Genomic DNA, 24,837 nt, shown 5'->3' on the forward strand with positions numbered 1-24,837 from the left:
TTTATACTGTTTATTATCAGAGACCAATTCAATCAATACAAGCTGGAACTGAAACACATGCACACATTTGAATTATGCATACAAACACTCATCAAGAGATATAAGACAACTGCAATAGTCCAGATCATTCCTCTAACGTACGGCCAGCTTATAGGTAAGGAAGCTCACAGTGATGAATTTTTATACCTTGACTTTTGCTTGACCCCAATGGTTGTTTGGTTACTGGAAACCAAAGGAATTGAAATAGCGTCACAAATTCCATGGAAGAGGCTTGGACAAGGAATCTCTGCGTTTCTTATCCCGAGCCAGTAGGACCATATTTTAAGATGGGCTTTCTGAGTTGACAGTTCCTTTATTAGCTTCTGTAACACAGGAATTCTAGCAAAACACCATCAAATCATACCAGACAGTCAATGTCAAGCAAATGTTGCAAACAGAACACTGTATGGAGAACTGGAACTTGAAGGAAAAGCAAAGCACTAACCTCAACTGCAGCCTAGGTTAGGCATTAAACCAACCTAAACGGGATGCTGGAAGCATACTAGAAAGTTGAGTAGCTTTTGGCTTCCCTCTGCAAACCACTATCCTTTCTAAATGTTAATGGTCAGCATGATCCTCAGGCACAGTTCACAACCGACTTTTGGTTGTCTTTGAACACAGTAGTTACAACTCAAGGAACACTGCAAATTCAAAAAATGAATGCAGAGAAAGCATGCATACACAGCTTCTGCTATAGGCGGAGAGAGACTACGCACGCTGGATTGGAGCCTTCAGGGGTTTGAAGCACAGAGACCAAGTAATCAGAAAATTTCAATGGGGTGCATGCAGTTTGGGGAAGAGGAGTGCATGTTGTTCTGTACAAAAATATTTTGCGTCCGCTTAGTTAACTTCAATGCTTAGAGGAGTTTATCATGCCAAGTAAAATGCAAAATGGGACATCAATGTCCATCACCATCAATTTGGGCGTCTCTACGGCTAGAAAGCAGGTCCCTGCATAGCTGTCGCCTTCATAATTACATTCTCTAGCTGATCTGCAGTTCTTTCCATTTCTCTTTGTCCTTTACTACCCTCCTTATTGCTTTTCCCTCTCCATCCTCTCCCTAGCATAGATCCTTTGCGACCATCTCTCTCCTCATCACTCTTATGAAAAAGTTGTTGCTCTTTTTCCTTACTGATACAAGGTCTTCTGTCACACCAGAGCTGCACTGGTTCATACCGTATAGAGGCATGACCTAGGGTGTCAAAATCACAGCCTCACTGAAGTCCTCTTGACTTTGATAGTGTCAAACTTCACCCTTGCATCTTCTCTGGCCTATAGTTACATGAGTCCCAGGAGTCTCTTTGAAATTTTGTTTTAATATTTCACCATTTATGCACAGAGAATATTTTGGCTTCTCTATCAATGCATTTCTGCTGGTAACTCTCAGTTTGAATGCTGATTGTGTTTTGCATAAAATTAACTAAATTGCAGCCCTTCTGTTTCATTGGTACTTTTTGTCTGCTTCTTTCATGAACAATGTCGGGGAGATTGCAAGCTGACTACAATTCTCTTTCCTAAGCAAGAGGAAAACAACATCTAAGAGGCCAATCAGTACAAGTTTCCTGATGTCTGTAGGGTTTTATAAGCTATATTGTACTCTGGCATTTAACAATTTCTGTTCATTTGATTCACTTTAAGAAATGAATGTAATGATTGCCACAGTGTTCTGCACTACTGTTGTCTATTGATAAATATGGAACAGGTATAACAACAAGCTTGCTCTTTTTCCTATTTAAAAATTCACTGAGCTAACAAGTTATTTGTGCAATGCCAAAGTAATCACAGGTCTTTGCTCTCGAGTTTCAACATTGTTTCCATAGGGGTGTCTGCTGTAGGCTATATTTCACAAGTAAGACTAGATCAACAGTGGTTTTAGGCTTCCAGGAGCATTGAGAAAACACGAGTGCAAAACTCTACTCAGGTGTTGACTGAGTCTAGAGGGGCCCATATCCCCACAGGTATGGAAGTTCTATCAATAAAGGGCACATTTCAAAAGAAATGACATCTGTCTTCATTGAAAGGGACTTTAATATCAAAGAAGTTTCAGGGCTATGAATGGGGAGCAGAGGGGGAGGCTTGCCTGCTGCCTAAAGCGAAGCACAGCTCTTGGTCCAGTGGGTGGGATCCACCCGTCCCACAGGGAGACCCTGGGGGCCTTGGGATATGAAGCAGCAAGATGCCTGAAAATTAACGCTGCAACATTAGGATCTGCTATGCTTCCACTCCTTCATAGATACATCCGTTCACCACCAGGCACGTCCTCCTAGCATCTCACTTTTGGCAACAGCACCAAGCCTATCTCTTCTGCAGCTTCCATATGGGAGAAGCTCGGAGGGACAAAGTAAACTAGGCAGGTTTGGGGTATAACTCAGGTGAAATTAGAAACATTTCTAGAGAAAGGGGAGATGTTTGGGGAACATTTCATTGATGTTTGAAAGTATCAAAAGTGACAGTTCTGAGACATCCAAGGCTCTCCCTGGCTCCAGTGACTATTTCTAAGTAGCAGCAGTCACTGTTTCAGGCTTGCTGAGCCTCAGCTCTCTCAAGGCTCTGGGGCAACAGCTGTGAGCAATACTGGGAGTCTGCCCAGGCAAGAAAAGGGGGTGAGCTGATAATGATAAGAAAGTGTGATGAATTATTCCTGTGCTTGTCATCTCTATTTAACTTACTGCCTTTTGCATCCAGGGGAACCACAGTCCTTTCAAAAGAGTTGCTTTGGATTTCTTAATATTAGGAGACAGTTGTGACGTTTGTCCTGCCTGAGGCATAATTAGACTCAAGGCATTTTTAGTACATTTTCTTCTCCATAATGATCTTCCTGTTTCTTTATCTGAGGAACCCAAAGTTCATTAACAAGTCCTCGCTAAAGTCTTCCAAAGACTGATCCTTTCCCTGTGCTGTAGCACAGAGAAGAGAAAGTGGTTGCGATGCAAAATGCACAAATCTTTTGCTTGCCTGTTTGCTTCCTTTTTTGAAAAGGTTGTTATTACAGCTTCCCTTCTAGAAACAGACTTTTGCACGTCAGTGCAATAGAGAAACATTTGCAGGGATTCCTGATACTATATAAGACAGAAATCAAGTTATCAAGACCATATATGAAGCAGCGGCAGAGCTGAGCATGGATTTCAGAAATCCAGAGCCTCAGTCTCTTCAACAGCCACATTTCTGTCTGAGCTCTGCATCTCACTCTGCTGTCTCCCCTGATGTTTATTTCTGGTACACACTACAGCATAGCTGGTTACTTTCAGACAGGCAATACTATCTGCTTTTTCTACACCCCATTGTTATTCTCTGGAATAGAAGCTTTAAGCAACAAATACAATGTTGCAACAAATAAAATCAGCATCCAGCAATGCTGCCATCTAGTCCAAACAGTTTTCCAGACCATTATAGCACACAACAGCATTCTTAAAGGCGCACACATTTGGTCGGGTCTCTTTGCCCCACTCCTCCCTAACAAGAGTTGCAAAACATATTCTGATTTCTGGTTTTATTTTCCTTCAGTGTAAATAGCTTATTTGCCTCCCTGGCATTTATCGTCTTAGATAAGGAGCAATACTATCCTTGCGTGGTCCTTTCTATCAGCTGTGCCCTACTTTCCTGGCCCTCTCGGGAAGAGGAACTCTCTCCTTTCCCCTGGTTAATTTAGGGGTCTCTTCTAGCTTGAGTTCACCTTTCTCACCTAGCCAGAACAGGACACACTGTTCCAAGTGCTTGTCTGGCCCAGACATTAATTCTCTTCTAATTTGCCCCAATACAATTTTGGATTGGTGCACACCAATCCATTTCCCAGCTGCAACACATTGGTGACTTCTGTTCTGTTCTTTCTAAAGGATGAATCTCCACCTTCCAGCAAAAAATACTTGATATTTGTCCCTAACTACATAATCACATACAACATAATTTCCTGCCATTCCTGGCATCCTTGTCCTGAGGTCACCCAGTTCTCTCCATATGACATTTGCTGTTCTTGGAGCTATGCTGCATAATGTCTAAAAGCAACTACAAATCCTCTCCCCGTTTCTAGAAGCTTGGGTACAGATTAGACAGTCTAGACAGACAATAGGAAGAAAGAATAAAGGATTTCGAAGGACTTTTCTGTATAATCCTGCTTGCAATATTCAACTGCCCAGCAAAATGCCAAAAGCCCTATCTTTTTATATCTTGTCTACTGATCACTTTGATAAAATTTGTGATCTTCTCATTCTCCCAAGCAGTTATTTAACCACTATATATTTAAGTCACATAGAATTAATAATCAGCATAAAACCTCTTGGGGTGAACTTTGTTTAAATGTTACTATGAACGTGTCCCCTCAAATCAAAGGAATTCTGCACTCATTTTTCAGACTGATGTCAGCACGTGTAAGCATTGCTGTGTGTCCTCCGGAATCGCAGTAACTGGCTTCAGAAGTGGTACTTCCCGAAGCCTGATGTTCTCGACCTTGCTTTATTACTTGACTAAAATAAGGAATTGAAGGATAAGAGGTATTTATCATCTTAGATTTGAAAGACTTTAAGTACGAATATCAATTCAAAAGGAATACAAGGCTACTGCCTCTGAGAGACTGGGTAGATTATCTTCACAACTGGATGCAACTGAGAAGATGTGGCTCAGGAAAAGCAAACGGAGGTTTTTCGTACGGGAACGGTGAACACGACACAGACCCAAAGACGAGAGGGCACACGCGTCCTGCAGACCACTCCGGAGGTGCTGCCGCCCCGCCGTGTGCGCGGCCCCACTCCCGGAGACCCCTCTCCTGCCAACTGCAGCGTTTCCACACTCCCGCAACTTTTGTGTAACTTCAGGCAATTCAAAACAGCGACTAGGGATTTTCCCTTTAGGTTGAGACCTTTTAAACTCAAGGAAAGGAAAGCAATTGCAACAAAGTAGTAAAACAATCACCCCAAAGCCCTTTCAGTTTACAAGAAAAGCTGAAGTAAAGGGATATTTTTCTTAGATCATTCTAGAGTTTGAATCTGTGTTTTTCATTTCTCAATCTCCATTCCCTGGTTCACGTGCGCTCTTCTCAGAACAGCACATAGTCCGGTGGCAGGGAACATCCAAGCAAAGCTCTGCTTTCAGACTAGGCATCCATCCAACCCTCCACTCAATGAGGCAGGCAAGTGTTTAGGGGATGCAGCTGCATTTTTAAAGCATTCCAGGTAGTATTTTAATTTTACGAACATGGAAACTAGGCTTAGGGACTTACATCCAGGAAGCTGAGGATTGCGAGCACAGGGAAACAATTCCCCGGACAGACTAAACTATCTGTCTCTGAGCTAGGCAGCCACATGCCTGGATACCTGCCATGTCACGCTTACTGCGCTTACCCTGAGCAACACTCCATATTTCTGTCTGGGACTATCTGACAAAAAACATACGTGGGAACATTATTCAGATCCCCCGTTTTTTTTCCTGGAATACAGGGCACCTTTGCTTGGGTACTACGATGTCCCACTTTGCAGCACTTCCTACAGGACTAGGTCTATGTAACTTGCCTCCATTCATTCGGTGCACACAAAGCAAAGCTGGGAGAAGAGCATTCAAGTCAATTCTTAGTCCACATCATTAGCCACAATCTCTCCCTTAAGGGATATAAACTAAAGATATCCAAGTTCACAGCCAGCATCTTTCTGATCCTCATTTCACCTAGTCATAAAAGACAATGCTGCACCACAGGATGCTGATTTTTATCACATTCTGGATATGGCTACTCCCAGGCACTGATCTGGAACACAAACTTAAGTATTGAGGCCAGAATTCACTAATTACCTGGATATTTATGTAGCAATCCTGGTATCAGTTAAAGAAAATCCTCTGGCACAAGGAAACAAGAACAACTCATGTTAGTTATTTGTAGAGTCTCCCAGCTATGCATGGGGCTTTGCAAGCAAAAAGGCAGCAGGCCAAGTTCTCAAGAGTGCTCGGTTCCTACTGAGAACCATCTCTTCTGTGGTTAATTGGAAGTTAAGTGCCGAGTTCTTTGGAAAAAAGTCTCTTTAAGCAAAGCAATGGAAACTGCTCAAGATTGAGCCTTGAGTCCTTAATAAGCCCTCAGGAAACAGACCTGAAGCTCAGCTTCCTTCTACTGATCACAGAGGCATTAAGAGGCCATAAGTAGTATTTTTATTTTTGAAGCATCTAAGGAATCTGGGATACTAAGAAACTTTGAAAGCAGATGGGCAAGTCCCTTCACCCCATCACTGGCTTCAGGAAACCTCAACCTTCAAAGCCCTGAGGCTTAAAGTGTTGGAGACACTAAGCAAGCACTGCGCAATCATAATTAGCCACTTACATGCACATCAATTTTGCCTGCACCCTCCCATGGCAGACAAACTGCCCTACTTATAAAATAACCCTTAAGTGATCTGCCAGAGGCAATAAAGCCAGTCAGGGCCAGAACTGGATTAAGGATCTAGGGATTTCCAGTCCCCTGAAATACCCGTTAAACTATATCGCCCTGGTCTGTTGCCAACTATTAGGAAATTACCCTAGCAAGGAGCATTCCAAAGAGAACTTGCAGACAGGCTCAAGCTCTCCTACAAACCGTATTAACTAAATGGCCAGTTTGGCTAGGGAACAATGTTATAAATACTTAAGCTACAAATTAAGAGCGTGTTTGAGAGTTGTGCTGTCAAGCTAGTTGTCATCTTAGCTGTAGCATCACCAGTACATGAGCTTATTTCATAACTAAAACCTGCAAATCCCACCCAGTGACCTATATTTGAAGTGTGGGTCTCCGGGAAAGTTACTGACTGTCCCTTGAAATTTGCCAGAATCAAGTTAGTCCGTATGTATTTTAGGACGTGGGACCAGACGTCTGCTGCAAGGCCCGGCTCACAGCGCTGGAGGGTGGCCCAGCACCAGGGGCTCTCTTCCTCGGCTGGAAGCGAACCATGGTGCGTTCACTCTGCTTCTGGCCCCACAGGCGGGCAAGGCTCACCGCAGTTTGTCCCTCGCTGTCCGGGCCGAGAGCTCGCGCCCCGTAGCTAAGGAGCAGCTCGATGCAGTCACACTGGCCCGCGACAGCAGCGGCGTGAAGGGCAGTCCTTCCCAGCGGGGTTTTAGAATGCAAATCCACACCTGCGAAAAATCATACACAGTCCGGTGTGACAAGGCATACGAAAGGAGGTAATGCCACCTGCGGGCCACAATGCACAACTTTTTTCTGAAGGCAGATGCAGTTTGTTTTAGTCACATCTAATCAGTGGAATTAACAAACCTGTCTAGCGAACAAATGCTCCTGCCCTTAGCTCACACACAACTGGATATTCTTTGTTCCGTTCAGGGGCACATTGCTCGCTTCGCCGCAGCTAGGCGTTGCCAATTGCTGTTGTACCGGGAGCTCTCGCTTATTGGGAGATGACAATGTCCTTTAACAGGGACAGACTTTGAGGAGGCCAGGCTCCAGAACCAGGATTGCAGGGAGCACCGTCAGACAAGGTGGGATTTCCTCCTCAGCACTCACTTTCAGTGATAAAAAAAAGTGAGTAACAAATGTCCTTTCATTAACAAATGTCCTTTCATTCAGGACATCAAGTGAGCTCAGCCGATGCAAAGGACTGTCCATTGTGCAAATGCAGATTTCCGGGGAAAGGCGGCTTATTTAGTTGCAAAGCAACAAAAAAGGCCAAATGTCAGAGCCATAGAACTTGTGCTCACAACTCTTCTTGTATTTCAGTGGCTGATACAGCACTGCACAGGATTGATAAAAACTACGCATTTCTAGATAAGAAAATAGCAATAAATAAATGAGACTCAAAGAGGGAAGTAAAAATCAGAAATCCTGTTTTCCAATTTCTCTAACACCAAAAGTCATTACACTTAGCAAGAACAGCAGTTTTTATTGTCTCCAAGTCTACATCAGAATTGAATACATTCTCCACCTCAAATACAAAATATGCAAGGCCATTTGGGTAAAATTCTATGGCCTGGGTAAGCAGGAAGGTGGTATGCTGTGCAGTTACAGCCAGATAAAAATTGTTCTGTCTAAGAATATTACCATGTCTCAGGAGGAACCTGGCAGTTTCAACATGACCTCTGTGGCTGGCAACAAACAGTGCCACGAAAGCTCGGTGTGCTACCCATTCCTTTTTCTGCTCTGGTCCCAGTAACTCTGCATGTGGCGTGGTGCCCGCAAAGTCCTCTGTAACTCCCAGATGGGCTAGCTGCAGAATAAACACAAACATTTTAGTGTCTTTCAAAAGAGTAGTCTGATTCTTTTTGCGTATCAGCAGTCTCATATCTTACTTAGGGGATGCCTGCACACTGCATAAATCACTCCCCAATCAACGAAGTAATACCTGCTTGTTTCTTCTGCCCCATCTTGACTCCCAACTATCTAATGATGTTTATTCATAGCCATCCCTTGGAGGGGACATTAATTCGGGTCCTTAGGAGCTAGGTGAGGCTTTGGGCCTTAATCCCAACAGACAACTCATAAACCTAAGTTGCCTCAGGAAACAGTCCTGTATCACATTCTTTTCCAGAAGGAGCTTTTTTTTTTTGTAATAAAGTTGAACACGTCAGTTCTAAAGTGTTGCTGAGAGGCCTCTTAGGAACAATTTTCAGGTGCCTCATGCTGCTGTTCTTCCTGAGAAACCATTTCCATGTTGGGCTACATCTTCCACAGTGCACCACGGTTTTCTCGTTTAGTAAGTGGAAGCACGTTATTAGAACAACTGTACCGTTATTTCTTGAAAAGAAATTTTTTCCATTTGAAAATCAACAGTGTCAACAAGCTTTCTATGGGGCTTTTATGCCAATACACCTTTCATTTCAAAGGACACCATTTGTCTTTGTGGCACATCCTTCTGTTTCCTGCTCTACACTGAGTAGGAAGAATCTTTAATACACAGGGAAATCAAAACATGGAGAGAAAAAAAAACAAAACCAAACCCCAAAACCCAATTTGCCCAATAACAAAACGCAAGCCATTTGTGGCACGAGGCAGAACAGCTGCTTGCCAGTGAACCGCAACACTACACAACAGTTAACAAAAGGAAGTGAAGAACCCTGTGGTACCCATTTGCAGTGGTTGGGGAAACACAGAGGAACAGAACGTGACTAGCCAGGTTGGAATTTGGCACCTTTATGAAAGGTGCCAAAGGATACTTCAGGACCACATCTGTTCAGGCCTGAAGGTTTACAGCACAAATCAGCTAGAGTACCTTGTGTTTCTGCTGAGACAACATTTCAGTCCTAAATCAAAAAAGCAGCAAGCCCTCTATCAAAGCACCACAGAAACTATTTGTTCTATAAAAATCAAAGCTTTCTTACTAATCAGACTCGACAGGATCGCAAACTCCAGATTGTCTGTAAGCTAGCAGCAGATAAAGTGGATGAGACAGGGAACATCCTCTGATTCTTGGTTTTGGTACTGTCATATATCGAGTCCCATTCTTACTCTGGAGTCAGTATGGCCAGGGGAGGACAGACCATGAAACAGTTTCTGCCTCCGATTCTCATAATAACAGACAAGTTACTCAGCCTCACCGAAATAAGCAAGAACAGATAATCTCAATCTTCTAATGAAGTTTTAAGATAACTAAGAAAAAGGCCTTGTTTACATACTATGTATTATTTCTCCTATCTATATGAAAACCACTGGGATTAAGTATCTTTTGTTGAGAACACATCAGAAGGGTAAAATGGCAGGCAGCTGAATACAAAACGCAAACGTTTTTTGACCATCAGGATAAGCAGGGACAAGAAAAGTAATCTGAAAGTATACTCACATCAGTGCTACAAGAAGTTATAAAACAGTGAAAAGAACTTGCACTCCAAGTGTATGTGCTGTTTACTAGTAACAGCAAAAAGAAGTCTTATATCTAAATTGAACAGACTGCATTAGGGATTGACTCCTCACCTGTGGATTACCAGCCCCCTTGAAATTACCATTTTCCTTGTGAACTGTTGCCAGTACAGCTAACCTACTTAATTTCTATGGCAAGTCTCTCCCATTAAAGACTTCCCCACCATTTCCTCTATGAAGTCCTGCTTTGTAAGAGTACTTAGACCTTCAGCAATCGGCTTTTAGCTTGTCCGCATGCAGTACCCCACCTTTTCACAGAAGTAATGGGATCAACCTTCATAGTCTCTCCTTTTGCAGCAGCTGCCACAAGATGCCCCCAGCCATCTTGTCGCCAGATGCGCATTGTAATTGTTCCACCAGGGACAATATCATTGTCCTTAAACGTAGACTCATCTGGCAGATCTACTGTAGGGAGTTATAAAAGAGAAGAAAAGCAAGTCAACATATCCTCAGAGAAGACAAGGACCAGTTTAAAAAAAAGTTAGATGGTGACTGAATTCTTTTAGCCATGCTAGCGTTCTCTGATTTACTGTCATAATGCATCAAGGACACCTTGGGTCCCATTGTGCTAAAGCTGTGAAAACAGATACACTCCCAGCCTAGAAAAGGCTACAATATAGTGCTCTTGGGATAATGCGGTTGTAACCCACAGAAAGCTACAGTTAACATGTTAAGTACCAAGACTGTAGGAGAAAAATACTTGTGTATCCATGCACACGTGGTGTCTTTATTCTAAAAAGAAAGCATCAAGTTTGTTTGATCTAAGAAAGCGAATAGTAGGAAGAGTTGTTTTGTTTTAAATAGCAGGTTTAAACAAGTTTCAGTGGCCATCTCTGCCTGTTACCTCCAAAGCCAAGTACTCCAACAGCACACATTCAGGTGATGTAATAGGAAAAACCACTGCTCCACACAATTCTAACTGTGGAGAGGTCAGCCAGAGCCTCGCTAGAGCTGTTGTAGGCTGAGGTGAGTCAGCCAGGTACTGGCATCGGCTGTTGACAAGGCTAAGCGGGAATTTGGAGGTCAGCATTTGCAATCTCTAACCTAAAGAGACCCTGTTGAGTAGACCATTATCTTTAAGGCATAGCAAAGTTAAGCATTAAGTCAAGAGCTGAAATCCAAGTGCAGTACAGTAAAAAAAGTGGAACCCTGACCTTCATCCAGAACCTAAACGTGGCCATAACTAGCAGGTAAAGAGATACTACGAGTAACCTCCAAGAATCCCAGAGGTTACAGGTTCTCACCTTCATCCAGGTACTGAAGCCGCTGGAAATGAAGGGGGATCCCAGCCAACAACTCTAAATGGGACTTAAGCTTCTTCAGAGTCAAGTCATTTTGGCAGCAAGGCAGTGAAAAGATCTCCTCAGTTTCAGCTAGACGGAGCTGCACACTAAAGGTCTGCAGGGGCCCGGAAGGCATGGCGATGAAGTGGTTCCTGACCAGGAAAAGTTCGTGAGACTGGTCTCCTAGAAAAAGCTTGGTATTGTTATAAGGATAGCGGTCTAGATCTGGTAGCAATTCTTCCCTCCCCTAGACATTCCCCTTGTTTCATCAAAGCCCTCTATGTATAGATCCCTCAATGTTCATAAGAACATTATAGTATCCAAGCAGCATAAACTGACATCACAGAAGTACAGTCTGCATGCGTGATGTAATGGCCTATCTGAACTTACCAGAGAACACCACAGGAAGTAATGCACAGAGTGATTACAGGAAGATTTTTGTTCCTGCCCATCTTTTAATTTTTACTAGGATGACATAAACTTACTTGGAAGACAAGCAGTAGAGAAACAAAATAGTAACTCGGGTAAATACCCAAAGTTGCCATATTTTATGTTCCTGTTTTCTTTGTAAAAGTCTAGATCTCAATCTACATGTCTAGTCTGACATGTAATAAAAAGAACATAGGGCTGTTTAATTTGTGTTTCCAGTTTACTACACGGGGGTCTTGTGCCCTATTTGAAGCGTGTGGGTAGGCTTTACCGGGGGGTGCAGGGGACTGTTCATTCTCCTCACTTTTGCATCAGCTAAGATCCTGCAGAGAAAAGAGAGGGGAGGTCAGATGTTCTTTTGCAGCAGTTCTAGAGCACAGGATGGAGCAGCCAGTGAGTGTCTGCAACAGCCAAAGGGGGATTGCAGCAGCAGAAGATATAGAAGATTCCTGAGATTAGAAGCAAAACCAACAAGCCAAGTGTCTATTATTCATTTCCCCCCTCCCTGCCACTCCCCAAGGCTGAACAGCTATGCAGAGTTCGTTACCGTAGGATGTCCGACAGCAACACCACACTGAAAAAAGAGTCCCGAATGTCCTTCCAGGCTGAAGTTTGGAGAGGGAAGGATTTAAGATAAAGATTTGAATGCCAGTCTCACCCAGCACACACAAGTTCTCTTCATTGAAAACACATCTTGTTAAGAGTTTCAGTTCTGACAGAATGATTTTGGTTTCAAAGCACTTTTGGCACGCTCACTTCAAGGAAAAAGCGCAGGAAGAGCTACTTCAAATCTCTAGACATCTAATGGATTTTTTTACTACACAATACGATGAGTCCCACACTCAACCCTAGTTTGACAGGTGACAGTGTTTATGCTAGGGAGATGTTTCGTTATCCAAAAGAATACATTCACATCCCACTTACGACAAAAGGCAGTTACCACAAGTTGGTTTATAAAACAGTCACAGGATTTATTGAGATAAATACAAATAGAAAGTTACATAGATTCTCTATTCTGACAAATGAATGACACTTCCAGAGCGTCCCCACTGAACTGGGTTCTGAACAACACTGTGTACAGGCAGAACCGCCACCAGGCAGCACCCTGACAGATGCCAAGTGTGTATCACACACGAGATAGCAGCCAGTCTGAATTCTAAGCAACATGACTAACATGCTTTGGATTACAAGTGCTTGATAATCTCTGTAGCGTCCAAGCGATATTGCACCCACTAACGTTATTTTCATGTTCCTTAGCTAGAAATGTTTAAAAGTGATATTCTTACTGCCATTGTGAAAGTGGATCAGCTACCTAACTTTGCTCCATCTGGCTTTAAAAATACATATTTTTGCATAATTTAAACAACCCAGAGAATTGTACGTCAACACACTGCTTTAATCATCATTGCATACATTTGTCTAATACAAGACGTAAAGTGCGGTCTTTAGTCATGCTGAAATAATTTCTAGTTTAAAACAAAAAGACAAACCTTGTAGAGAGTAAATCGGTTTACTAGACCTGCACGTTGTCTACAAAAAAAAACCACCCCAAAACTATGATGTCCCCCGTTAGTGCATGCAACTGTAGAGTTTTAACAAAAGTTTTTCCAACGCTCTACTGAAATCATATCATTTAAAACAGACATGATTTCTGGAGCCAGAGAGGTACCAAAATATTGTTAAAAACAAAGAACTTTGTTTCGCCTTTTATAGCTGGTGGCTTACTGTTTACATATATCCTAATTAAAAACTCTTAGTGAACACTAACCAAACACATTAAAACATATGGAAGCTTGTGTTCTCCAGTGGATTATTGCAAGTAAAGGTAACTATTTAAGATTATCTGACAAACAGAAACCTGGGTTGGGTTAACGTTCAAAGTATTTAATTTACATACAGTACATTTCAAACATACTTACATATACACACACTTAAAAAAATTTGTTCAGTGCTGAGAAATTTAGTGAACTGATAATAAACAGAAGTAAAACCTTGTCAGAAAGGCCTTAGAAAATTTGAACTGTTAGAAAATACCAGTATAATGCCAGCATTAGAAAAAGATATTAGAACTAGAAAAAATTAAGACTTGAGGTCTTTATTAAGAAATTGCAATCATAAAAAGTCTGTACTGAAGAAGCATTTGTTTTAAATTATAAAAAAATTGTAAAAAATTAAATGTAGAATGTTGCAGTTTACAGAGCTTATACTGTTCGCTCAAATAGCAGTGATAGCAGTGGTATATTTCTGCTTGCAACTTCCAAAAAGCATTTTGTGATCTCACAAGAAAACGATTTGTTACAAATACTGTACATATTATAATACAGGACTAGTTAAACTTATACAAAACTGAGCCCTCCAAAAATACAGAACCCAGCTGAGGAACCTACTTGCTGTATTGCAGACAACCCAAATTTAAAACAAAAGAAAAAAGAAAAAAGCAATTTCTGTAAAAACCTTCACCCATGTGAACTACTTACTAGTATAATAGTGAAATAAGGGGAAATATTTACACAGGTCTGTTTACGATAAAGTATTGTGTTCACAGAGCGAAAGTAACTGTTATTACATTAAACTATTTCTTTAGTATTTAAGCATTAGTTTTTGAACAGGACAAAGTTCCAATCCACAATCTAAAAAAGTAAAACTTCATTTTCCAGGCCTCACATTATCTACAGATTTGGGACACAAGAGAAGACAGGATCCACCAAAAAAAATGCTAGCTTTATAATTTTTCAAACTGGTCAGAAGCTATCCGATTTTATTAACAGAACTGTGTTCTACCTGTATATTCTTTCCTTCTTCCAAAGCATCTGTTTAAAAACACAGAAGACGTCCTACTTAAGCTTCAGGATCTCAGTAACCCTCATTTGTTGTTTGCCCCGAACGTTACCATACAAACAACAGAAGTTATAGAGCAAACTGCGTCACCACCTTTCGCCTGAACATTTGTTGGGGTTTTTCAGAATTTAGAGGTCCTTCGTTTCTTAGTGACAAAGTAGCGGGCTGTTCGGGATTTGAATGTTGGACCAGTTCAAAGGTGTTTTTTAAAGAGGTGTGTATGTAAAACAAACAAACAAAAACTTAAGTCTGTAAAATTCTGTAATACCCTTCTACAGATACAGCACATGTGGCAGGAACTGAATCCCTTAAATGAAGTGAACTTTGCTAGGGCGGAATGAGTAATTTTCAGTTTGGGAAATTTACAGTCTATCTACCACTACCAGAGCCAGCAGTAACGAAAACAGACGTGTTAACACCTGTAAGGGTATAGCTCAGAAATAACAAATTAATAGAAAAGTCACAATATACAAAGAATCTTGAGCTCTCTGTGCTTTGAAAAATATCACATTATATTAAGTAAAAATGACCCATGCCTTAATTCTAGCAGAGTAACTACTTTATAAAATGAAATGATTTCTGAGCTTTTTTCCACTGATACAGAGTTAAGTTCTTCATTGTTTTTTGCTAAAATTCAAAACTATTCACATATATACACTGTTTTTTCAGTTAAAATTCAATACTTGAAACAATACAAAAACTACAATAAAACTAAGGAAAGAATATCTTCACTAAGTGTGCTATAATCAGGTTTTAAGATTTAGAAACCATTTTAAGCTATAGCAGACTGCTCTACTATTGGAAATGTTTTGTTAAAAAATGAAATATGAATTCCAATTACACTGAAACACTGCATATGGTATAAGACTTTAAATAACAATACTTAACTGCAGGCGAGGTCAGAGTTATCACCCACATTTACCATGAAAAAAACCAAAAGGAATTACTCGTGCATATCAGACAGAAACACACAGCTGTCTATGAAGGGTGGTCATGAAATGAACATCGTAACATTTCTCAATAGACCCTTTCCAGCTCAAGTAGGTAACAAAAGCCTTATTTGTCCACATTGTTCATACTAACCGCGAACATAATGTGAATAACCATTTTGATGTTCAGTGTTTACTGCAGAAGAACACATTAGTTTTGTTTTTCAACGGTAGTATTGTCCATGTTACCCTGTTTTAGTTTTATGGTGGCAAAGAAGGAGACATCTTGATCTCTGTCAGATTGCAGGGCTAGAATGGTCTCTTCTGCAGCTTCTAGATGAGGATTGCCAACACTTTTAAAATAAGCTAGAATAAGGGGAGAAAAAGACAATTTTAATCAAAGCCAAAAGAATAAACCCTAGGGCATAAGTAGTGTAGAAATACAGAGAATGCCAAAAACATCTGGGGTAGTGCATCCAATTTATAGGCTCCTTAGAGAAACTACAGCAAGCTAAGGAAGCTGACAGAGAAAGAGAAATATGCTGCTTCTTACTCATCTTATTAGGTACTTAGGTATTTCTGAGAAACTCTTTTTGCTGAGCCCTAAATAGAAGTGTATCAACAAGTAAAAGCAAGCTCCGGAAGCTGCCGCTGTACAATGTTTTACAAGACATTCTCCATACTTTATTCTGATAGGAATAAGATAGGAGAGGAGATTTCTGTGCATCTTCCTTTGATTGGCTGATTTTTTTGTTTTTAAGGAATTGTAATACAGGAAATTGTAGCAGCACACAAAATTACATTCTTTCCTAGTACAACTGTTAGCTTAAGACTAAAGCGACAGAGCAAACCATTTCAGAAAACGGTATAACGCTCCATCTGAAGGACCCCAAAGACGACTACTTCATTAACATGAAGGTTTGAAGCGTATCGAGATGATCTAATGCGAGGCTTAAGACAAACGCGTTTGCCACCCACACGCGGGCACCGGAGCGCCCCCGCAGCAGCACCCCCTCCCCCGCTGCAGCGCTTCCTGCTGACGCAGGGCGTGGCTGCCCCCTAGCGGAGGAGGGCGCACACGTGCCCGGTGGCGGTGGCCGCCGAGGCCCGTTGGGACGGGGATCCAACACCCGGAGACGGAAAAGCCAGGGCAGCGCACGTTCCTAAACCTATATTCCTAAATCTGAATTTACATGCAGTATCCCAGATTACAACGCATAATTCTGTTTTCAGTACAAACAGAACCAAACAGCCTTTTACCAGCTGAGCCCATTTATAAAGAACTGCACCGGCAGGGGAAAGACAGCATTCACGAGACCTTCCATCAAGGGAAGAGAATGACCGCACCTTTCTCCAGCAAGGTCTGCCGCAGAGCCTTGGCGAGCAGAACCCTGACGTTTGGCACAGGATCTGAAGCAAGGCTTAGAAGACTGGGGAGCAAGTGTTCAACAAATTGATCGACAGGCATACATTCTTCTTCTGCTACGGCCTACAGGATAAGCACAGAACATGAGAAAGCAAGACTTATGATAAAAAAAACACTATTTGCCATTCCTTTCCATCTTGCCCTTATTTTGGCCAATTAAAAATTTTAAGTCACTTTTTAACCCTGAACAAATACACCCTATGTTGGTGAAATAAGCACAACCTTTGAAATACTGTTATGAAAACAGGTCTTACCATTCTAAAGTTCATCTGAAGATAACCCAACAAGAGCAGACAGCTTTCTTTCAACTATACTTCAGGAAATACTGCTCTCTTGCCTGTCATCATCCTTTTGCCTTTAAACATTCAACCCTTGCTCCTCATCGGCTAGTGAAGTAAGCATTTTTGGTTTGGAGAGGGGTAGGTAAGTGAAAATAAGGAATAGAAATAGTTCCTAGCATCTAGCACCCATTGGTAGTTTGAAGAGCTCTTGAAGAGACATCCTAGCATGTCAAAGTATTACAAAATGCATCTCAGTCTAGGACTTAATTCTTGACTTTGCTACTGGGATACCAGAAAGTACAAGGATCAGCTATTTCAGCTGGAGGCACAGAACAAAACAAGAACCACACCTCAAAGCTGGAGAGCCATATGCTAGTACTGAGACCAGACCAACTTTGCCACTGTCTTTTGTCAACCCACAGAATCACAGACCCCAAAGAATGACAAAAAAAATTATTGAGTCCAAATTTCAGTTTTGCCCAAATTGCTGAAAAGCCTCAAACTGGCTCCAAATTAAATGTACACGTAGAGACAAAGAGAGAGAACATTCCAACCTGACAAATGAAGGCAAAAGCTTGTCTTCCAACCCACTTGGAGCAGTGACGAAACCGTACTACAAGTTCATTAATGAAATTTAATCCCAGTGCATTTGCATTGTTTGCATAGAACTTCTGTAGTATTGCTACAACCTGTGAAGCAAAGGAAGGGGGAAGGGGAAAAGGGGGGAAAAAAGAAGAGATGAGACTTGTAGCTCTTAGAAAGTGAAAAAAGCATCATTTCATTTGAATCCAACAAAGCAACACCAAAAATTGTATTCAGTGTAGTCAGCTGTGCTTGCAGAATTTCCTAAATAACTGCTTATTCTGGAGAAAAGAAAGCATAAGCTTTAAAGAAAGCTGTTTGTTCAGGTGAAACAAAAAACACTAGAAGAAATTAAAACAACCATTAAAATAATGCCCCTTTCCATGGTGCCATGAAGAAAAAGAAGAAATTGAAGAAATCTTTCTATTCCTTCAGGTCATGTATGGGATGATGGCATCATCATGAAGTTCATAACAAATTAAATCAACTTGGAGGAAAGATCAGTAACTTCCTTCCCCCCCAAAGGTCTCCCAAATCTTCTGTATCCTGGTTTTCATCCAGTTGAAATACATTTATCATTCACATACAACCAACAGAGAAAGATTTTAGTATCTGTGGAAGTGTGACAACTCAAAATATTTTATAAAGTTTTCATTTCACTTTTTTCTGTATTGTTTACCATGTTTATCAAAACATGTCTGTATTCACCCTACTTGTCTGAAAGAAAGCAAAGTGATTTCAGGTATCCCTCTCAAGGATCATTTTCCTCCTCTCCTGCCAGGAAGTGAACTAAATCCCCTACCAGTTTGAAGGAGATCCACCGAACTTCTGAAACTTTATCGGAGCAGAGAGTTAGTGCAATATGTCTTAAGTAGTCATAGACATCATTGGGATTGTAGAGTTCCAGTATCAGGATCAGTTGCCTGAAACACAAAGAAAGTGATTAACGCTAGCAAATGCAACACTAACCTGCTCCGATTATACTATCTGTTAAAAATAGGGAAGGATCATTTGGAGCCTCAAAAATACCATGGTTATTACAAAGCACTTGAACACTTTGTTCTTCTCTTTACTTTATAAAGGTGCACAACGATATTAAAGAGGTACATACTTTAATCCCTCCAGAAGTCCAGGAGAAACTTCTATTCAAACTAGATGTACCAATGAATCAAAATTATCCCAAATAACAAAAGCTATAAACAGAAGTACAATGATAAGTTTCTTTGCAACTTCAGACCAATATCCTGTACATTCTTGCAAAGTAAAAATGAAAGATTTACTTTGGTGTAGAAATCTACATTTCAGAAAATTGTTTATATGTCAGAACTGCACACAATCATTCTAGCCACACCACTGCCAGTGTGTTACCAGCAGCTGTGCACAAACCAACCACAAAGTGACAGCTCTCCACTAGATGTCAGGGAACTGCTGTACAACATTCTTGCACCGGAGTGGGATTTAGTTTGTTCAGTCAAACTAGAAAGGGAGAGCAAATCCTCAATAGCCCAAACAAAGCAATGAGATAAATATGAAGGTCAGATTTTAGCTGGAAACTATGCCTACGAACATTCTTTGGGTGCTTCAAGTACCGACAGGGCTTGTAGAAAAAGAATTGTGGGATGTTACTCTATCTCCATTATACACCCAGTCATATGGAAATACCAAATGAATAAACTAATTTTTTTAAGAACTGGTTTTTCTTTCATACACATTAGAATAATGACTTTGTACATACATTTCACTGATTTTTACAAGGCAGTCTAGAACTGAATAAAAATCTGAAACCTCACTTAATAGTATCTATCAGATTGTCATATTTCATAAGCTGCAAGCGAACCAGATTTGGTATAATCACAGACACTTACGTTTCAGTCATGCTTGATTACAACACAACTTGCCAAAAAAAAAACCACCAACCAAAAAACCCTCCCCTCAACAGTTCAGTTCCTTAATAAAGAATGGTTGTAATCTTTTAGCTCCTAATTAGGGTGTGCTAACTTTTGAATGTAATTATCTATTTCCAAGTTAGTAATGCAGATTAAAAAAATCAGAAGTTAACAAAATTACATACTCTGCCAGCTCGTAACGAAACCTCCAGTTCCTGCTGTTATCAGTCACCACAAATTCTTGAAGTTGGTAAAGATACTCTCGCCTTTTGTCTGCATGAAGTAACTAAAGGAAAAACATTACTAGTATAAAACTATAAAATTCAGTACTTGCAGTTCTCTGGTGTATTACTCTATTCACACCTATGTGTATTTCCTTACTCGAAAGCAAGTGATCATTCACAAGATGCTTACTAAAAATTGCACACAACTAGCTGAGTGCCTGGACACACCAGACTGACATCCAAAAAAGTACAGCAAGTTATAACTTCTGCAAGGATACCCATCAAAGCACCATCTCTGGGCATAAGACTGAGCAATCAAAAACTAAGGATTTGTGTTTATTCTGCAGCAGCCCACCAGGACCTGTTCTCTTCTTTCCCAGCCCCAAACAAAACTTTCCAGCTGGACTGCACAAAATACTAATTCCTTTACAACAGCTAGGAGCATTTACAACCACATTTACATGGGGTTTTCAGTTTTGATATTTTGTTGGGATATGAGACAGAACAGAAGTGAGGGACCTTAAAAAAAGCAAGAGACACACACACAAAATGGTAGTATTGCACAACACTACACATGTAATTAGACACCAATACCTGCACATCTCATTAAAAAACTCCTTTAATATAATGGAGTCAGAAAAAAATTTATCTTGAGAAATTACATTACGCTTTCCTACCTTTAGAAAGTCATACAGGTGTTTAAGGACACCAATGCGCACTTCATCCAGATCTTTCAAGAATCCATTGAAAATTGGCACCAGATCAGCGGCTGTTAGCTGATCACCCAGAATAACTGCTAGTTCATGTATGGAGAAAGCTAGCGTCCGACGTACCTTCCACTGCAACAGTTTAAGAAATGAACTAGATTAGGCACCATAACTAAAATAAAGCAGCTTTTGAACTACACCTATGTGAGGATTGAGAGAGCAGAAGAAACAGGGCTAGTTACACAGCAGTGGAAAATGTTAATCATATTTATGAAGTCCAATTTAAATATTGATTTTTATATTTTTAGTGTATAATTAATCCCTTATAAGTAAGTATACAATGTTATAATGTCAGCGCAACAAACCGAACAGAAAAGCTACTCAAAATTCTGATTTATCATTAAAAAACTTTTTTTCTTTACCTGTACATCTGAGGCCAGCGTCTCATACGTATCTTTCAGGCAGTGCCAGTTCTGCCTGCCCAGTGTTAAGGCCACCCCAGGAAGACTATACGCACAGTGTTTGGCTATTTCAGTATCAACAGTCTGGGCTCGAGCTGGGTCGGTCATTGACAAGTACTGGTCTAATAAAGGTTGAGGTATGATATCCTATAGAGACAGTACATCAGCAACACACACTTTAATTTAAAACCAGAAAGAAAATATACCTGTTGTGCTACCGTATTCTCTTGCAACCAACCAGCTGGCGGCAAAACACAGTGGCAAGACACCTCTTTTGTGGGCTAGTTTTACAGAGTGTGAATAACCCCTGTAGTTATTTGTCCTCTCATTAGGATAGATATGAACTGTAATGCTTGCTGACTGAACAGTAATTAATGAACAGTAATTACTTTATCAACATTTTGCAAACCAAACTGAAAATTTCTTCTTTGCTGAAGACAAACAGTAAATCCAGTAACAAAACAGTATAGCCAGTGCCTATCTTGGTTGCATAGATCGCCTCTAAGGCACCAAAAAGGCAACAGAATTTTTCCAGCTTTCTGATTTAAAATAGGGTTCTCCTCAAATACTCAAAGCATTTCTTCACATTCTGCAACTGATCAATTGCAAAAGCTATCACTGTATTAAGGATAAGATGAAATGTATCCCATACTCCACTAAAGCAGTTAGATACTATTTTAAATTACCTGTAATTTTGACTTGTCATCTTCAAATGGTGGATTATTTTCTTGCTCTTTCTTTAAAAATACACTGGTTCCTCTGTGTTGTTCCCCTGAGTCCTGTAAAAGGATGTACTAGCTAGTGAAATGAATTAGACTTACTGCTGTTTGGGATATTTCAAAGCATCACACTACAGAACAACGCAATTCAGATACAGAATAGCCTTTTACAGACAAAGCCTTGTACAGGCAAAGCCTTATTCAGGGTGTTTATACCAGTACAAAAAGACAACAGTTGTACACTAAGGCAAACAATATTAAAACCGCAGCAGCAATAAGGGGAACAGTAGTTAGATTTACTTCTAAAATAAGCAATCTAATTTAACACAATAAACCCAACATTCACACAGTTTTTGGATGGTTACTTTTACTATACTCTTAAATAATTTTTATTCTTGGCATGAATTTAAATTACATTAAAACAAGACAGCTTAGCAGTTGCTCCAAGTCAGTCAATACTGTGCTAAAAGCTTTACTTATTTTAGAACATACTGCTGGAAACTCCCAAGCCTATCAAATTATGAAGCATACCCCTCTCCCCAAATATCAATAAAAAACTTCGAAATAATTAAAAGGTTTAAAAGACCAAAACCATCCAAAGTTCAAAAGTTCACACAATATTTTACATTTTTGTTCGTACCGGTTTAACATGCAATTTTTGTTCATAGACAAGGAGAGTTTTTCCTTCTATTTCACAATTAGCACCAGCAACATTAAATACTGTGCAAACATTTTTTTTACTCCTATCTGTACATTATAATCAACAAATAGTAACCAGGAACTGTGCATGTGTCACCACCTGATTCAGCCTCCTATCTGGAGATAAAAGACTTATTTTAGATTCATTACAGGAAGAGGTGAAACTGTACTTGGAACATTTTATCTGAAAAAAACAAGGCTACTGCAAAACTTTAACTCTTAGGAAATTTGTGTGCAAACAGAAATAACAGCCCTCAATAGCTTTTCTTTCTCTTCTTTAATTAAAATAAGTAGTATATGATAGTTATGGTGTAGTAATGTTCAAAGGCTTTAGATCACAAGTCTATGCCAGGGACTACATGAACACATAGAGTACTTTAGCTGGTAAGAATTCATTTCAGACATGGAGCACAATTCATACTTACTGTGCTTTTCAGTATACTGGTGGTAGACTGGTCACTGATGTTATCCTGGGAGGCAGGGGATGAAAAATCATCTTTCTCCACCTGGTTGCAGGTAGCATCTGAAACAGCTGTTTCCTCTGAAACAGTTTTGTTCTGAAGTTTGCCACTGCCTTCTTCCATTTTTTTGGTCTCATAGTCACCAACAGAATCAAACTGAGCAGCTCTGAGAGCAGCAGACAACACTTGGACCTGAGCTGTATAAAGCAGAAGACGACTATTTAGTCTCCTTTATGCACTTAAAAGCATTAAACTTGTAATTAGTTAATCTGAAAAGATAAAAAGAAGCCCAGTCTGAGCTGCACAGAAAGGGTGTATTAGCAAAACATTTGCTCTTCAAAAGGAAAGGCCTATTACTCTTCCACAAAACCATCACAAATTAAGAGCAATGATTTGGATGTATTAACATTTTCAGCAGAAGCATTCTACCAATTTCTAGTACTGAAAGATATTTCTAATAATCTCCTGTAATGAGGTATCACAGCATACTGGCTCACCTCTCATTCTTCATGCTGTCAAACATTTTAATACAAGTTCTTTTGTTATATTCTTTAATTGATTCAACTTCCTGGCAAAGGCATCAATGTGCATTTAAAACATTTCTCTGAAAAACTTTATCCAGAGGAGGGAATTAGTCAAACCATCCCTGAACCATCTTGCAGAAGTAGATAAAAACAAGAGGTTGGGTCTACCACTGTATCACCAATAAAGTTAGGACAAACTGTATTTGCACATTATGCTACATTGCTGCTAGGAACATGAAGTTACTAAGAGTTCAGAATGCAGAAACTTTGAAATAGCTACATCTGCTCAAGCCTACAGCAAGTACAGTCTTAAGATGAAACATTAGTGAATACTTTAAAGGTGAAGAATACTAGAATACTTTGGAAATAAGGGGAACAAACAACTTAAAAAGGCAGAAGAATGGACTACAGGCATATTTATGAGTGTTTTAGCAGTCTGCGCAGGAGGAAAACAAAAACTAACATCCACATCTTATTCTGAGAAAGGAAGCAAGACTGTCAGCTAAAGTCATAATAAAAAGGGTGTGTGTGTGGAAATCTTCTTCATTGTTTTCTCCCATGCCTCTCCACACCCCTCATTTCTCACTGTGCAGCTGTCAAACTAACATCTCTCCATTTGTCTTAATTCTACATCTTTTTTTTTCTCTTTTCCTTTTGCTTTTACTCTCTGCCTTTTCTTTCTGAAACTCATTTACACTTTTTTCTCCTCTTCATTCATTCATTCATTTAAATTTCCACTTTTCCCTTTACTGCTTTAAATTTTAATTTTTTCACCTCTTCCTCTTTTAAATCTTTCCCTTTCTTTCTGATCCTTTGCCTCTCGCACATGAAGAATTTTTTATTTTCCTGGTACCTTTCCGAATGGCCATGGGGGGCCACGTAAATATGCCACGCTGCCAGTCGGCTTACTACTCGTTACTACTACAGCAAGGAACCCAAATGATGCTGCAGTTCCTGCAGATACGACTTTGCATGCAGAGAAGGGATGAATAAACAGGCAGATGAAAACTATTAATTCGCTACAGTACTCGAGACTTAGTGGAACAAGAAACTGAGTTGTCTATGGATGACAGGCTTGTCAAGAGGGATTTGGCCCAGGAAACACATATGCATCCCACCATCAGGTTACCATCACTCCAGTATGTTCATCAATGGGCTTGTAGGGGGAGGCTAAGGAAAGACGACTTGAAATTAGGGCCATTCTCACACAATCAAATATTGGATGAATTCAGCTTTTAACAGGTAGCTCTGTCCCTAAAACCACAGTACTTACAGTACTTAAAATTAAAGACAGTTTTAACAAATTTCAACAAGCTCTTCTCCCTTTTGTAGTTAGATCCAATTTATTTCTCATGCGAACAGGAGCTAGGAACACTTCCCCAACTGTTCTAGAAATAACTCGGGTCTTGTGAAAAAGGCTGTTGCATACCTTTCTACTATAATTTACTACTCAAGGAAGTCTCATTATCTTATGAATACCAAGCCAATTAAAACGCAGTCAAGGGTTTTGCAAAGGCCAGGAGAAAACCTG

The 24,837-nt window shown here is 40.2% G+C and overlaps 2 protein-coding genes across 4 annotated transcripts in view; both read right to left on the reverse strand.

Annotated features, from left to right (window-relative positions):
* On the reverse strand, nucleotides 1-15,535 carry ANKRD60 (ankyrin repeat domain 60). The gene is made up of 5 exons (XM_075166593.1): nucleotides 15,491-15,535; nucleotides 11,102-11,892; nucleotides 10,132-10,262; nucleotides 8,046-8,211; nucleotides 1-7,126 (listed from the first exon to the last, which is right to left on the reverse strand). Exons 2-5 carry the CDS (start codon nucleotides 11,274-11,276, stop codon nucleotides 6,843-6,845), a joined length of 756 nt encoding a protein of 251 aa, XP_075022694.1. The 5' UTR covers nucleotides 11,277-11,892; nucleotides 15,491-15,535; the 3' UTR covers nucleotides 1-6,842.
* The window catches only part of LOC142089740 (putative serine/threonine-protein phosphatase 4 regulatory subunit 1-like), a 27,415-nt gene continuing 15,097 nt past the window's right edge, over nucleotides 12,520-24,837 (reverse strand). For 2 of the 3 annotated variants that reach the window (XM_075166586.1, XM_075166587.1), the window contains 9 exons: nucleotides 22,747-22,979; nucleotides 21,590-21,682; nucleotides 20,865-21,050; nucleotides 20,413-20,574; nucleotides 19,697-19,797; nucleotides 18,428-18,548; nucleotides 17,598-17,732; nucleotides 16,684-16,825; nucleotides 12,520-15,702 (listed from right to left, as the gene is read on the reverse strand). In XM_075166586.1, coding sequence (XP_075022687.1) covers nucleotides 15,548-15,702; nucleotides 16,684-16,825; nucleotides 17,598-17,732; nucleotides 18,428-18,548; nucleotides 19,697-19,797; nucleotides 20,413-20,574; nucleotides 20,865-21,050; nucleotides 21,590-21,682; nucleotides 22,747-22,979 — 1,328 coding nt within the window. In that variant the 3' untranslated portion in view covers nucleotides 12,520-15,547. Of the gene's footprint in view, nucleotides 15,703-16,683; nucleotides 16,826-17,597; nucleotides 17,733-18,427; nucleotides 18,549-18,588; nucleotides 19,102-19,696; nucleotides 19,798-20,412; nucleotides 20,575-20,864; nucleotides 21,051-21,589; nucleotides 21,683-22,746; nucleotides 22,980-24,837 lie in introns of those variants that run through there. The other variant, XM_075166588.1, reaches the window with a different exon arrangement.

Source organism: Calonectris borealis, chromosome 17, assembly GCF_964195595.1.
Source record: "Calonectris borealis chromosome 17, bCalBor7.hap1.2, whole genome shotgun sequence".
Classification (NCBI taxonomy): domain Eukaryota; kingdom Metazoa; phylum Chordata; class Aves; order Procellariiformes; family Procellariidae; genus Calonectris; species Calonectris borealis.